Below are 13,997 nucleotides of genomic sequence, written 5' to 3'. Positions count from 1 at the left end.
ACACACACACACACACACACACACACACACACACACGCACACACGCACACACACACACACACACACACACACACATTTCATTACATTCAATTACTATATACGAACAGTAATACAATAGGAGAGCTAAAAACACATAATATCGCGATTATCACATTCTTACTATTAATTCAGTAATTAGTAATGTAACATGTGTTTTGTAGGTGTTATTGCAGGTGTTGCATGAATTAGTCAGCGAGGCTGGGCTAGGGGTTGTTTTAGTGGTGGTCTGTGTAGACGGAACGTCGCGCATCTTGTGCGGCTGGATTGATGTTATGGGGAGAATGGTAAACGTGTTTTAGGTCGGGCGTTTCTAGAGTCATTGTGAAATGGGGGTAGGACGCGGTCTGGGAGAACGGGTACATGTGCGCTCAGGATGTAGGAGTTTTGGGTGTAATATATAGGATAGAGATGTAAGAGTTAGAAAGGATTGTGGTGGTGATCGCGAAAGGAAGCACACGCGCTCACGCGCGTGTGCGCGTTGCGTTGTCTTTGTGCAAGATGGACACACTGTGTGCGAGCAGTTATTAAAGTTTATTCAGATTACCAGACAAGTTTGGATTGCTATATCATTATTTTATACATCGAACTCTCATTTCAACATTACATTTGGTGCCAGTGACAGTCAAAAACCTGGGTATTCCTTTGCGGACGCAACGTAAGGTACTCGATCCGTTATGTCGATATACGTGCCATACTACACAAGGAAGATGGAGAAGGAAGAAGCCACAGGAGGAGTCGCTGGGTACACCGCTGGCAAGAAAACTGGAGAGAGAGAAACCTAGAGCGGATGAGAGAGCAAGAAAGACGAAGGAAGAGAGAGAGAGAGAGGTACGGGAACAGGAGCAAGAGTAGGAGAAACGAAGAACGACGGAGAGCGATCGACAGAGACGAAGAATGGCGGAGAGCGAGACTAGAGGAACAGAGCGAGACGCGGGAGAGAGAACGATGGATACACACGGCGTGAGAACTATGTGAGTAAGTCAGAGTGAAGGAAGGAAGGGCCGGTGTTGTGTCCGTGATACTGCGATGGCAAGTCCGAGTCTCGACCTATGTGAGAGAGAGAGAGAGAGGAGAGCAGAATAGAGAAGGCAAGGCTGACAGAGCAAAGACAGAGGACGTAAAAGTGTGACATCGTCAGGAATGTGTATTTTTATGTTTTTTCTTTGTTTTATGTACGCGGTTTATTTTTTTAAGGTAGATGCTTGTGACCGTGACGGTCTTTGTGTGGAAAATCTTTTGGGTGAAACGTTGTGTAGAAATGTGTGATCGCTTTCTTGAATTTGTGCTAACGGTACGTTTACGCTATATTGTCAGACTGCTAAACACATTCTTCAATTATAGTTTTTCAACTAGAGTTTGATAGGCCTAAAACATTTCATCAAAAATATGAAATTAGTTTTGCGTATTTTTGTTGGCTGTATGATGTGTGGAAGTGACAAAGGTTGTCAGGTCCACATCGGTGCTGTGTGTTAATAATGGAATTAAGAGGTTTAAATGAGGCTTTTGAATGGAGTACATGGCTAAACGTGGTTTAGGTAACGCGTGTCGGTATACGCATACGCCACGTACGTTACAGCATAAAAATACGAAAGAGTGAGAGTAATTGCAGCGATATCAAAATGTTCACTGCCAAATGTGTTGAGTTTCTGACTTGTTTGGTGATCGAACTTTATCGTTACTTGTTTTGTATAGGAAGCCTTATGCTTCATATGTGTTTTCTTGTTGTATTTTGATTATTGTTATGTTTGTGTATTGATTGTGGGTTGTTTAATTGGAAATAAAAACGTTTCTCTCGTTGGGTTGAGTTAAGAAAGTATTAGAGTCGAAAGTGTTTATGTTTAGGTTAAAGTGTAGATCAGCGGGGACGCTGAATCGATGACAGGGTAGTCATCGTCTTGGGGAAGGGGTAGATAATGTAAATGTGTTTTGCAGGTGTTGCACAAATTAGTCAGCGAGGCAGGGCTGGGGGTTTTTTTGGTGGTGGTCTGTGTAGACGGAGCGTCGCGCATCTTGTGAGGCTGGATTGATGTTCTTGGGAGAATGGTAAACGTGTTTTAGGTCGGGCGTTTCTAGGGTCATTGTATATGTGGGGTAGGACCCGGCCTGGGAGAACGGGTACATGTGCGCTCAGGATGTAGGGGTTTTGGGGATAATATATAGAATAGAGAGGAAGTCGAAGCTGGTTGTGGCCACGACACTGGTTGTTGTCCCTGTGTGCAAGGAGATGTGATGTGTGCCAGTTATTAAAGTTTATGCAGTTCAAGACACAAGTTTGGATTCCTTCTTCATCATTTCTACATGAACTCATAATTTAACGTTACAGTAATATTATTAGCTAAATAAAGTTCAGTAATTAATATTACCCGGCTCTGATACAGTGATGCAAATCTCAATGCCGACATGATCACTCACATCTACGCCCATTGCTCATTAATTTTCCCAGATATTTTATCATCAAACCAGCACGCGTAGAGCATATAGAAGGCGGAAGATTGCTAATATTATTAAACACTAAGTAAGAAAACATAGGAGTCCAGCACTCTCCCAGTCCCAGTTCAGCAGTTGCGGTTTAATGTTTTAGCGAATACTAGGCGTTTTGTAATATATTATTTTCATATTTTAACCGGCAAAATCTCGGAAATCTTTTCCAGTTCAACAAATGCGATTTTTTATTCATGTTTACCAGACAGTGACGCGGTCGGTTTCTCCTGCACCCAAAGCTGACGTACCCTTCCCCTCCATCCGTCGTTCCAATGAGAGATCTATGCACTTGATACTGGTTGAGCCAAAAATACAGAACATCGCATTTCAGTTGCTTACTTCGTCTACCAAGGACACAGTTCTGCCGTTTCCTCTGTTTTCTAGACTGATCACGTGCGCGTGCGATAGATTGTCAACAAGATTGCGAATGGCTTGAGAATAACACATCAGCAAATGCGGTTTTCATGTAGAACCAGCGACCAATGGGAACATGGAAACGAGCCTGGGTCACTGATGCACAATTATCTATAAATAAATACGTAACAGCGGTAAGGCTTGACTGCCATTTTTGGAGAACGTCAGTGGGTTCCATTACGACGCGCACGTAACCAACATAGACACAAGGTACGCGGTTATTTTTAAATTGTCACACTAGTGCTATTTATTATTGCTATGCCAAGCCTCTATAATTACTACTGTGAGGCATACCTGCTAATTAATACTGTTGCTGGTTTGTCGCCTGCCGCAGGTGAGTCGATGTATGGAAGGTTATGTGAATTTACAAACACGCGTTAAAAATCGAGGTGACTTGCAATTAATTTTGCGGGACAATACTATATTTGCTCGTGCCATCGCTAAGTTAGGCTTGTACGTGTAACTTTTATCCCTACAAGTCCTGCTGTGAGTGAGGGAATCTGTGATGTTTGATCGTGGTGCGTGTTCCTAAAAGATGTGAGTCGCAATGCCAATTACTACGTCATGTTCGTGTTTGATAAACCGCTGTTTTAATATCTATCGCTAGGTTTCTCATTTCTTAGCTTGGTTTACGCTGTAAAGATAAAATGACGTCACTGAAAGGAAAGGTGTGCCTGATAACAGGTAACGTTCGCGTTCGCTTGTTGTACAGTACTTGTACTTGTAATTAAGTACCTGATTTTCTCTTCATAATATATTATTATAAGTTGCCGAGCGCTTTCATAATGAAAAAAATCGCAAATAATTTCACCAGGAGTCTATCAATATCGATCAGTATCAGTATTGATTGACTCCTGATTCCACCCTTGTCATGGATCGATATTTTTGCTTGCAGGGGCGAGCAGGGGTATTGGCGCAGCAACAGCCATTCGGTTTGCATCTCTTGGTGCTAAGCTAGCTCTTACTGACAGAGACTTTGCTGCCCTCAAGAAAACCAAGCAGCTGTGTGTAGTAAAGGGACTCGCAGAGAACGAGGTGTGTTATACATATATACTATTTTGAGAGCGTACTGTCTGTAGAAAAACTAATATGTAATTCGCCACTTTGGTTTTTTGCTGCGATTTTGAGTAAATGTATAATAAGTGTTTTGAGTTACACAGCAATACTTGACTACCCCTGAAGAATAAAATTAATAACACAGAATTTATTTTTCATAAATGGCACCATGTGGCAATTAAATCATAACTGAGTAAACGCTAAAATCCGAACGTTGGGTCCTTTTCATAGTTCTAACAAATATTATCAAGCGTGAATTAAAACAAGTTTGTTATCGCTGGAGCACCGCATGATTTATTTGCTCTATTCCCGTAATAATATAACCTTTAATTCGAACCTAATGCCACAGGTGTTCCTCAGTGTTGGAGATTTAGCTGTTGATGCAGATCTAAAGAGAGTCTTCAATGAATGCACTTCGTATTACAACGGCACGCTGGATGTCTTGGTGGGTATATACGTTTGACATACGGTATCGTGATGGTTATATGTAAACATTTTACCGAAAAGTATACAGCTAACAGAATTCGCAACAATTCAAGTCATGCGTTTACCAAAATTACCTAAATTAAACTTTCTTACTATCTTCCAACCATATCCTAATCTTTCAGGTGAATAATGCAGGAATATACGTTACTGGATCAGTGTTAAACACTAGCATAGAAACGTTTGACAAAATAATGAACACTAACACAAGGCCCGTGTTCTACCTGACCCACCTGGCGGCTCCATTCCTCATAGAAACAAAGGGTAACGTATCAATTGTGCTTATAGCCGTGTTCGTATTATCGAATTCACTTTATAAAATGAACTGATGAACGAAAACATGCAGTTAGCCAGTATTTAAACATGTCAGCGCTTACGCCATTTTATTGTGAGGCCATAGTGACGACATATATATATATATATGGTATATATATCTAACCTACACACGCACACACGGATTTTTTTATTCAGCACTTTATAATTACGATATGCCTGCGATTGTCATGTTAATTCTTACTCATTTATATTTGATTTACAGGAGTCATAGTAAACGTTTCTTCTCTTGCTGGATTAAGATCAGTGAGTAATCCAAACTTTCATACAAATGAAATTATATCTATGATTAAAACTATCTATATCTAAATTTCTCTCTCTTTCTCTCTCTCTCTCTCTCTCTCTCTCTCTCTTCCTCTCTTTCTCGCTCCCACTATCTCTCTCTCTCTCTCTCTCTCTCTCTCTCTCTCTCTCTCTCTCTCCCCCTCTCTCTCTCTTTCTCCGTCTCTCTCTCTCTCTCTCTCTCTCTCTCTCTCTCTCTCTGTCTGACTGTCGCTCTCTCTTTCTGTCTCTGTCGGACTTTCTCTCTCCTTCTTCGATTATTAGGGTGGTGGGTAATGACTGCGTCCCATATCATCAATAGGTTATTTTTATATTATATATAATATATAAATATATATATATATATATGTGTATATATATATATATACATATAATATATATATATATATATATATATATATTATATATTCTACAGAAAAATGGCATTGCTCTTTGATTCAGTATTTTCTAAAACTGTATATGACGTATATAAACGTAATATAAATAGAGCACTTGACACACGTTTCAGTCCCCGGAGGTCAATGCCTATTCTATGTCAAAGGCTGCAATAGAGCAATTTACTTGCTGCACAGCTCTCGGTAAGCATTTATATTAATAAATTTATTTCGTTACTAAACATGGCATTTTTATTATGCAACATAAAATTCCGATATATTACTAAGCAAACATAAATTAATATAACCAAACAGTACAATCTTCGGTATTTCGTATTTGTTGTTTTTTATTTTTAGATCTGGCTAGTAACGGAGTGAGATGCAACGCTGTAAGGTAAGATACCCTAATAAATTATTGTACATGAAAGTATTTGTCACAACATTTAATGTTATATTATATTATGTTATGTAGCAATAAAATATTGCAGACTAGCGTATAATAATAGACAGAAGCGAAACCGAAACACAGTCGGTTCAAAGATGTTATCAAGGCTTTACCTTTATTGCAACATAAGCGACCATAAGCAGCCAATCAGGGGACTAGAAATAGAAAGTGCCGGAGTCTTAACTCCTACCTTGGAGTCTTCCCACGATATATTCTCTCCTCCTGCGGCATTGGCCTCGCCCTCTAGGAGCGAGTCCAAATAAGTAAACGTCGAGATAGTTGCAATGCCCGTATTATCCCAAAACGACTACCATGATGTTACGTCCCCCTTGAATTTAGGCAGTTTTATCTTCAGGAGCCTGACGCTATGCTTAAACTTCCCTAGGCCTACTAAGTCCAGTTCGCTACCGACATTGTCCCTATCTACATCATCAGCCTCAGCCTTAAAACTGGCATTCCTGAGGTCAGCTGCTGCCTGGATCTTAAGCTTGGTTTTGAGTCTCAAAGCGTCAATTTTTACAACACTAACGTTGTCAAGCAATGTCTCAGTTCTCTCGATCGAGTTGTTGAGTTCCTCCTCATCCTTACACTGAGCCTCAACGTCGCGCTGTCGACCTCCTAAACACAGCCAGACAAAGGTCCAGCTTTTCCAATCCCGACTCAACTACAGTTTTATTTACATCCACGTCGCCATCTTGTATGCTTTTTTGCAGGTTATTTTTGTCCGACTCACCCAGCCTTCACTGCCCGTTCTATTTTTTACTGCGGCCTCTATCCTGTTTCTGTCGATTCTATATGTGTTTCCCGTGTTTCGTCACCATTATATGTTAGTAACGATAGACATTTGGGCGTAAACTTGACCCAAAACCACCGTAAATCGACAGAGTAAAATTCTGATGTTGCTAAAACAAAACTCTTGTTTTATTTTCCATATGTTCACAAAATTCGCCAGGTGGCATTTGCTACGTTTTCCACATACAGGGTGTTGCAAAGAAACCGGAATGACATCATAGAAACCACTGATAGTCCACAACAGTTAGAAATGCTGAAGTTGCTGATTTTTCAAAAGCTATTTCTCGAAACTCACAACATCAATTCCCCCAAAAAATTCCGTTTTAATGCTTAAATATTAAAGGAAAACGATCCATGTAATTTTTATGAAATATTATATTTTAGAAGTTTGGCTCTTTGTTTACAAAATTGTTGCGTTTTAAAATTCATTACAAACTTTCGTGTATCTTTTCAACTTATTTCCAAAATTAATGCATTTAAAAAAATTCCAATAACTTGTTTTTAGTTCATACTATCAGAAGTAGATAATAAAAAAGGAGTGTGACTTCAGTAAACAGGAGAAATTCGTCATTAACTAGCCTTAGAATACCTACGATTTACTACGCGTAACGCAACCATTGAGCTCAAATCGTACACAGTACATTTGCCCAGCATCTTGCAAAATCGTTTCCTCGTATACACCCGCAATCCGGAGATACAGACTAAAACGTACGACACGATTTTCCATTATGTTGCCAGCAAACTGAATGTGTAAACCGCCTAACTCGAAACAAACGGAAGCTATACTAGTGAGCCACACCGCATCACTGAGGGAACAAAAATGCGCAAGAGTCGTTAGTAGCTGCCTTTTGTTTTACGTTGGCGGTTTATACATTCGCTTTGCTGGCAGCAGAATGGATAATCGTGTCGTACGTATTAGTCTGTATTTCCGGATTGCAGGTGTATACGAGGAAACGATTTCGAACGATGCTAGGCGAATGTACTGTGTACGATTTAAGCTCAAGTTGGTTGAGTTACGCGTAGTAAATCGTAGGTATTCTAAGGCTAGTAAATGACGAATTTTCCTTGTTTATTGAAGTCCCACTCCTTTCCTATTATCTACTTCTGATACTATGAATAACTGATTGCTAAGAGTTTATGTCTAGACTCTTTAATTGCTGTTTGTGATAAATATGAAAATAATCATATTTTTATATAAATTCACAATTTTATCCGTCACGTAATTAGCGATGAAGTTTTTTTTGGATTAGTTTTATTGAGAGCGTAGATAGACATCTTTTTTTTATAAAATAGATATGAGTTTTATTGAATCTGATGAGCAGTTATGTTGCAATGCCCTTTAAAGAAGTACCTGTCCGTAACCCTGACTGTATCCTTAAGTTACGTACTGTTAGTAATAGTCCTGTGGTACATTTGATATAAATCTATCAGTACCGCTCCAATAATCCAAGTAGTCAAGTTCACTATGTCCAGATATTGAGTTTCGTAAACTTTTTGGGGGGATTTGCGAACCTATAAATTTTTGGAATCTGTATAGTATAGGCAATCAGAAAACCAGTGTCTACAGTTTGCTGGAAGCATGCATGGCGGCCATCTTGGATTTTCGAAACGGCCACCTTCAAAATGGGTGTTTATCAATATCTCAGCATCCAGGTGGCCTAGAGTCATGGACTATGTCATTTTAACGGCTAAACATACATTTTCAGGGGTGAGGAAGCCAGTGGTACAAAGCAAAATAAGCTAAACATAACCAAAAAACGGCCATCGTGGATTTTCAAAATGGCTGCCTATTTTTTCACTATTGTTTTTCTGGAAATGGCTATTTTTTCCCTATTTTTTTAACCCTTTCACTGCGGGTCCCGGCCGTGGCCGGGACATCGTGCATGACTTGATATGCGGAAACCGGCTGAAGCCGGGTTGTTGCCATAGTCACAACAGGGCACGGTAGCATTCGAATGCAATTACCACTACTGCCAGAGGTGGCACACGAGTGGCCGACCCTACTGACTGTAATCATACAAGCAAGTCAGCTGAGGTACTTGGCAGTTGGTGATGATCATCCGACGGTCATTTCAGTTGACATGGCTTACTACGAGAAGGTGGTGCAACTGCTAGATGCCAGGCCTGACTTGAAGCACACAGTTGTCCCCAGACTGGGCGAACTGCACGTCGTCATGGCTGCTCTGCGAGCTCTCGGAGCCTCCATGGAAAACTCCGGCATATATAATGCTAAATGGAAGCTGATGTCTATGGTTCTGCCACAACAAAACAAATCCTGAAATGCTCACACTACAAGCGTGCTCTCCGTGCCCACATCTATTCATATGTAGCACTCTATGAGATGGCACTGGAGGAGTTCTTCACGGACAACCCACATTTGAAAGACATCTGCTTGGAAGCAACGGAGGTAGTAGAAGCTGCCTGCTCTGAGGGGAACAAATGCACAAAGGCTGAATCCGTGAAACATGCCAACATCACCCTCCTTCAAGCCTTGACCAATGCTAAAGTGCTAAAGACATTGCAGGACTGGGAGGCCCAGAGATCCAAGAATGCCATGTTCAAATCAATGATGAACTACCTACACCGAGTGGAGACAAGCCTGTTCTTTGTGGCGGCATCCCGAAACGCTGACCTAGTGCTCCATCTCGAAGCAGGAGAAGCACTGAGCAAGATGTTCTTTGCTATGGACCGGATCAAGTACAAGCGACTCTGGCCTCGGTACATCGCAGACATGTATGCCATGAGAACAGACCACCCGAATACCTGGAGGGAACTAGAAGCTGGAAACATATTCGCCACGAAGAACGAGATTTCATTTGTATCCATTGGTGCAGACCACGCATGCGAACATCTGAACAAGCTGATAAAGGTTCACTCTGGGCTGATTGGCATCTCCAACAACGCCAACGCTAGACAGAGGTTTTTATGGCTGCACCAAAACGGTCATGCCTGTCGAGCGAGTTCAAGAGTCAGTTTGATGTGTAGGTCACAGAGCACCATGACCTTAGACCAAGTGCAACCAATAGGGAGCATGACGCAATCAACAACATTAAGGCTGCGATCCTGAGTCATGGCAATCCATTTGACACTGAAGGTGACCAGCTGCACAAACTGATCACCCATGCCTACATCCCAGACGAGTATGTGCCACAGATCCTGAACATTGATGTCACTGGGCAGAAGTTTTATAAAGAGTACGTGTCAGAGCGAATTAATGGGGACGTCAGCCTCTGGGCACCAGTGAAGAAACACAACAAAGATGTTCATGTCTGGCAACAAGAAAACCAGTGTGAAACTCAGAGACAAGACTGTAGATCTGAAGGAGACCAAGGATCTGTACGGAAGGCTGATGGTCCTTGCCAGTTCAAACCGAGACATCGACCAGAAACAAGCCATCGGCAACTATGAGTTCACGTTGACACCGAGGGCACTGTTTGCGGCAAACGGGGCAATGCTGCCATGTATTGACAAGGCACAGTTGATCCACCTCATTGAGAAGCTGGGAACAGCAGAACCACCCGATAAAGATTAGCAGCAGCAGCTGCATGATGCAAGTGTTCTGCAGCGTGATGCAGTGGATCCAGAAACCATGGACTGCACACCCACTAAAGATCATCTTCCAATTGAAAAATTGCACTGGTGGACGGTATATTGGTCGTGCGGAAGCTAACTAAGAAACCAGCCATGGTAGTGACCGTCAAAGACTTCAGTAAATGCTTCAATACCAGACTGATGTCTCTCACAGACAGTGACTCAGAGACTGTGATGAGATCATTCTGGTGGTTGACACATTCAAGGCTGATTCTCTGAAAAGTACCCCAAGGGAGAAACAGAGACAAGGAAAGGATCCGATCCAATATCAGATCAGAGATGACACCAGCATCAAGCACATCCCAATGAGCCGGTTCCTTTCCCATGACAAAACGAAGGCTGATCTGACTGAGTATCAAACAGCAAAAACCCTGGAGTACAACCAAGACTCGTCAAAGCTGGTTATTGCATCTGCCGCAGGACGTACTAGGAGCAATAGCGAGCTGCTAATTGAGGACAACAATCACGAAGAGGCGGACACACTGCTGATCTACTATGCAGTGTTGGCATTACAGAGGAACCTACCTGATGCACAGTTGGTGGTCTTCTCCCCAGACACTGATGTTCTGGTGCTGGTCATAGCACATTATGACCTTCTGCTGAAAAACACGTCCATGTCGATGGCTTCCGGAGTGGTCCAAGTGCAGTCAATATGGACAGATCTAGGTCCAGGAAGAGCAAAGGCTTTGCCAGCCTTCCACACATTTACGAGGCAGACAACACTGGGAGGTTCTCTCGCATAGGCAAGGCAACCTGGCTGCAAGTCTATCTCAAAGCAGGCGGAGAAGTCATCAATGCTCTGCAGATGCTTTCAAATGCCGCTGAAGTCACTGAAGAGCTGCTGTCAACGCTGGCTACATTCGTCTGTGCTGCATACGCACCAAAGGGCATCCAGATTGCGAGCATCCCTGAGCTGCAATGGCATCTTTTCTGCAAGCATATGGCTGAAAGTGACAAGCTGCCTCCCACTCATGGTGCTCTCAAGCAGCACATCCACAGCGTCCAGATCCAGGCTACAGTATGGGGTCAGGCAAGCATTGCTCAGCAGCAGTTCCTGGATCCGCTGCAGCATGGCTTCTACAAGGACACAGCAGCTGATCAGGTAAAACCCATCACAACTGAGGTCCTCCCAGCCCTCAAGGCCATCATTGAGATAGTGAGATGCCAGTGCAAAGCAGACTGTTCAACATCTCGATGCTCTTGCAGGTCCAATAACTTATCATGCACAGACCTCTGCCAGTGCAGCACTCAGTGCCAGAATGATGAGGATTCTAGGAATGACATGTTGCCGGTCAGTGACAGTGATGATGATGATGTGTAAAGATTCTGCTATATATCACAGATTTTGCTATATCACACTTATTTTGTCATGCTATCATGATATTGAAGTTTAGTTGTGTGCAGGAAGCTGCCTAGACATGCTAGAGGGTTGACTTGCTACATCTAGAAGTTCTGAGCCATTTAGAACATTTATTATAATAAAATGAATATTATAATCTGCTTTGTGGTTATGTTTAACTTATTTTACTTTGTACTACTGACTTCCTCACCCCTGAAAATGTATGTTTGGTCGTTAAAATCATGACTCTAGGCCACTTGGATGCTGAGATATTGAGAAACACCCATTTTGAAAGCGGCCATTTTGAAAATCCAAGATGGCCGCCTTGCATGCTTCCGGCAAAGTGTAAACATTGGTTTTCTGATTGCCTATACTGCAGATTCCGAAAATGTATAGGTTTTCAAATCCCCCCAAAAAGTTCACAAAATTACACAGTGAACCTGACTATAGCATCTCATAAGTAAAAGTTAAATTATCGTGACAGTATTTTAAACATATGTACATTTTCTTTTAGTCCCGGTTCTATAAAGACTGATGCACACAATCGCGAAGGATTAATGGATGACGAAGCATTAGCTGCGGTAGGTACAACCATGCAAATTAACAAGTGCTGCAGAGCGACAGCGCTCAACTGACGTGTATTGTAGCCGGGTATTCTTGTGATAAACTCACTGGCAACTGAATCAAGTGCGTCACCCCCCCCCCCGCCACCGCGTTAATAGGCTTTGCTATACCGGTAGTACAGTAATAAAGATATAGCTGTGTAACTTTAATAACTTCGCTATATTAACGTTATCATGGTTATGCGTCGAGCGCGAGCGTAGTGGTGGTGATGGAAGGAGTATGGGGAAGAGTGGCTGTGGAGGGTAGGGGAGGGTGGTTGTGGAGGGTGGGGGTTAGTGGAGGGTAGGGGTGGGGGAGGGTGGGCGGATGGAGGGGGCTCTAATAGCAAAAACAGTTCAGTCCTTTGTTAGCAGTCGACAAATCCATGTTTAACCCTCCTCTTGCGGGTCAAAAGGTTATCAGACACTTACTTTTTGCACGTCAGCGGAAAGTAGATTTCATGGTTCTTTCAATAAAGTGATAAAAATGGTAGGTCAGCGCTGAAACTAAAAGGTTTTGCACTCGGTCCGTTAAACCATATCCTCAAAAAATAGCTGATATCTGACCTTTCCTCCACAGCCCCATGACCTGTGATCTCTAATTTCGCGTTGGTGATGGGGTTGCTTCCCATCACACTATACATCGAATATTAAGAGCGTAGGTCGAGCCGTTGAGATTTGTGTCGCAATTCCGTATTTCTTCCAATACCTTAAGTTAATGAGGAAATATTTCCCCTCCATTGACACATCTTGACCATTGACCCTTGACCCCCAAATTCGACATCCCGCGTCCTTTTTGCGACCCCCCTCCCGACGTTCCCAATATCAAGACCATACGTCGAGCAGTTCAGATCTGTGCCCAACTGTTGAAGAACGGACGCACGAACGCACGGACGGACGCACGGACGGACGGACGAACGGACGCACAATCATGCGAGTCTACAAGCTGCATCTGACTTCGTCAGCTGAGCTAAAAACATGAAAATAAATTATCAAGACAACAAATAATGGCTATTGTAAGTTTACTACACTATAATTGTAAGTTTAACCTATACTATAACTATCTTACAGTATTTCGAGAAACGCTCAACGCTGCATCCATTGGGACGAGTTGGTGAGACACACGACGTTACCAACGCCATCGTGTTTTTGGTTAGCGACGATTCGTCGTTCATGACAGGTGTGACAATGTTTGTTGACGGAGGCAGATGCGTCACCACGCGTTAACATCGGTCACCGGTATTTACGTTACCATAGAAACCGGCTCGTGAGATGTTTTCAAAATTTAATTACATTTTTTAAAGAAAATCTTTAATTAACTATCAAATAAACTTTAATCAGTGAAAATGTCAAGTATAAATCAGCTTCATTTTTGTTGGAAAAGATTTCACGCTTAATACGAATAAAGGAGATGTTTTGATTGCAGCTCACGCCCCCTCGTGGTAGATGTTAGAATCATTACTGATTTTACTTACCATGTACTATAGCTATTAGCTCTTGATAACATCAGGAGCAATAAAAACAAACATAAACTCTGGACACTATAATTATGTTCATCTCCTTGCTGAGACGTCGTGGAATGACGCGCTGAGAATGAATTTGGTATCTTGAATTTGGTTTTTTGGTCTTTAGCAATATACGTGGCACAGTATGCTTTGCGGAGCTTCCTCACGTGTCAGATTTTTCAATGATACAAAGGGTATGGTGCCGGGTTAGACGGATTCTGCTATGCTATTAAACCTGCACTTGAATTATTTGTTCCAAAA

The 13,997-nt window shown here is 42.1% G+C and overlaps 1 protein-coding gene across 1 annotated transcript; it reads left to right on the top strand.

Annotated features, from left to right (window-relative positions):
* Positions 1-3,581: 3,581 nt before the first annotated feature.
* LOC106816753 (uncharacterized oxidoreductase TM_0325-like) lies at positions 3,582-13,501 on the top strand. Its single transcript, XM_014821376.1, has 9 exons — positions 3,582-3,618; positions 3,830-3,969; positions 4,340-4,435; positions 4,599-4,737; positions 5,012-5,052; positions 5,597-5,666; positions 5,820-5,856; positions 12,144-12,210; positions 13,303-13,501. Exons 1-9 carry the CDS (start codon positions 3,582-3,584, stop codon positions 13,456-13,458), a joined length of 783 nt encoding a protein of 260 aa, XP_014676862.1. The 3' UTR covers positions 13,459-13,501.
* The last annotated feature ends 496 nt before the right edge of the window (positions 13,502-13,997 follow it).

Source organism: Priapulus caudatus, unplaced genomic scaffold, assembly GCF_000485595.1.
Source record: "Priapulus caudatus unplaced genomic scaffold, Priapulus_caudatus-5.0.1 Scaffold1477, whole genome shotgun sequence".
NCBI lineage: Eukaryota > Metazoa > Priapulida > Priapulimorpha > Priapulimorphida > Priapulidae > Priapulus > Priapulus caudatus.
The sequence above is the reverse complement of the archived record's forward strand: the minus strand, read 5'-3'. Positions and strand labels throughout refer to the sequence as shown.

Excerpts from the sequence above, each read along its gene's own strand:
- LOC106816753 (XM_014821376.1), top strand. The coding sequence starts at position 3,582 with ATGACGTCACTGAAAGGAAAGGTGTGCCTGATAACAG. Across the intron at positions 4,738-5,011 it reads ATTCCTCATAGAAACAAAGG|GAGTCATAGTAAACGTTTCT; the intron begins GTAACGTATCAA and ends TTTGATTTACAG. Across the intron at positions 12,211-13,302 it reads ATGACGAAGCATTAGCTGCG|TATTTCGAGAAACGCTCAAC; the intron begins GTAGGTACAACC and ends ACTATCTTACAG.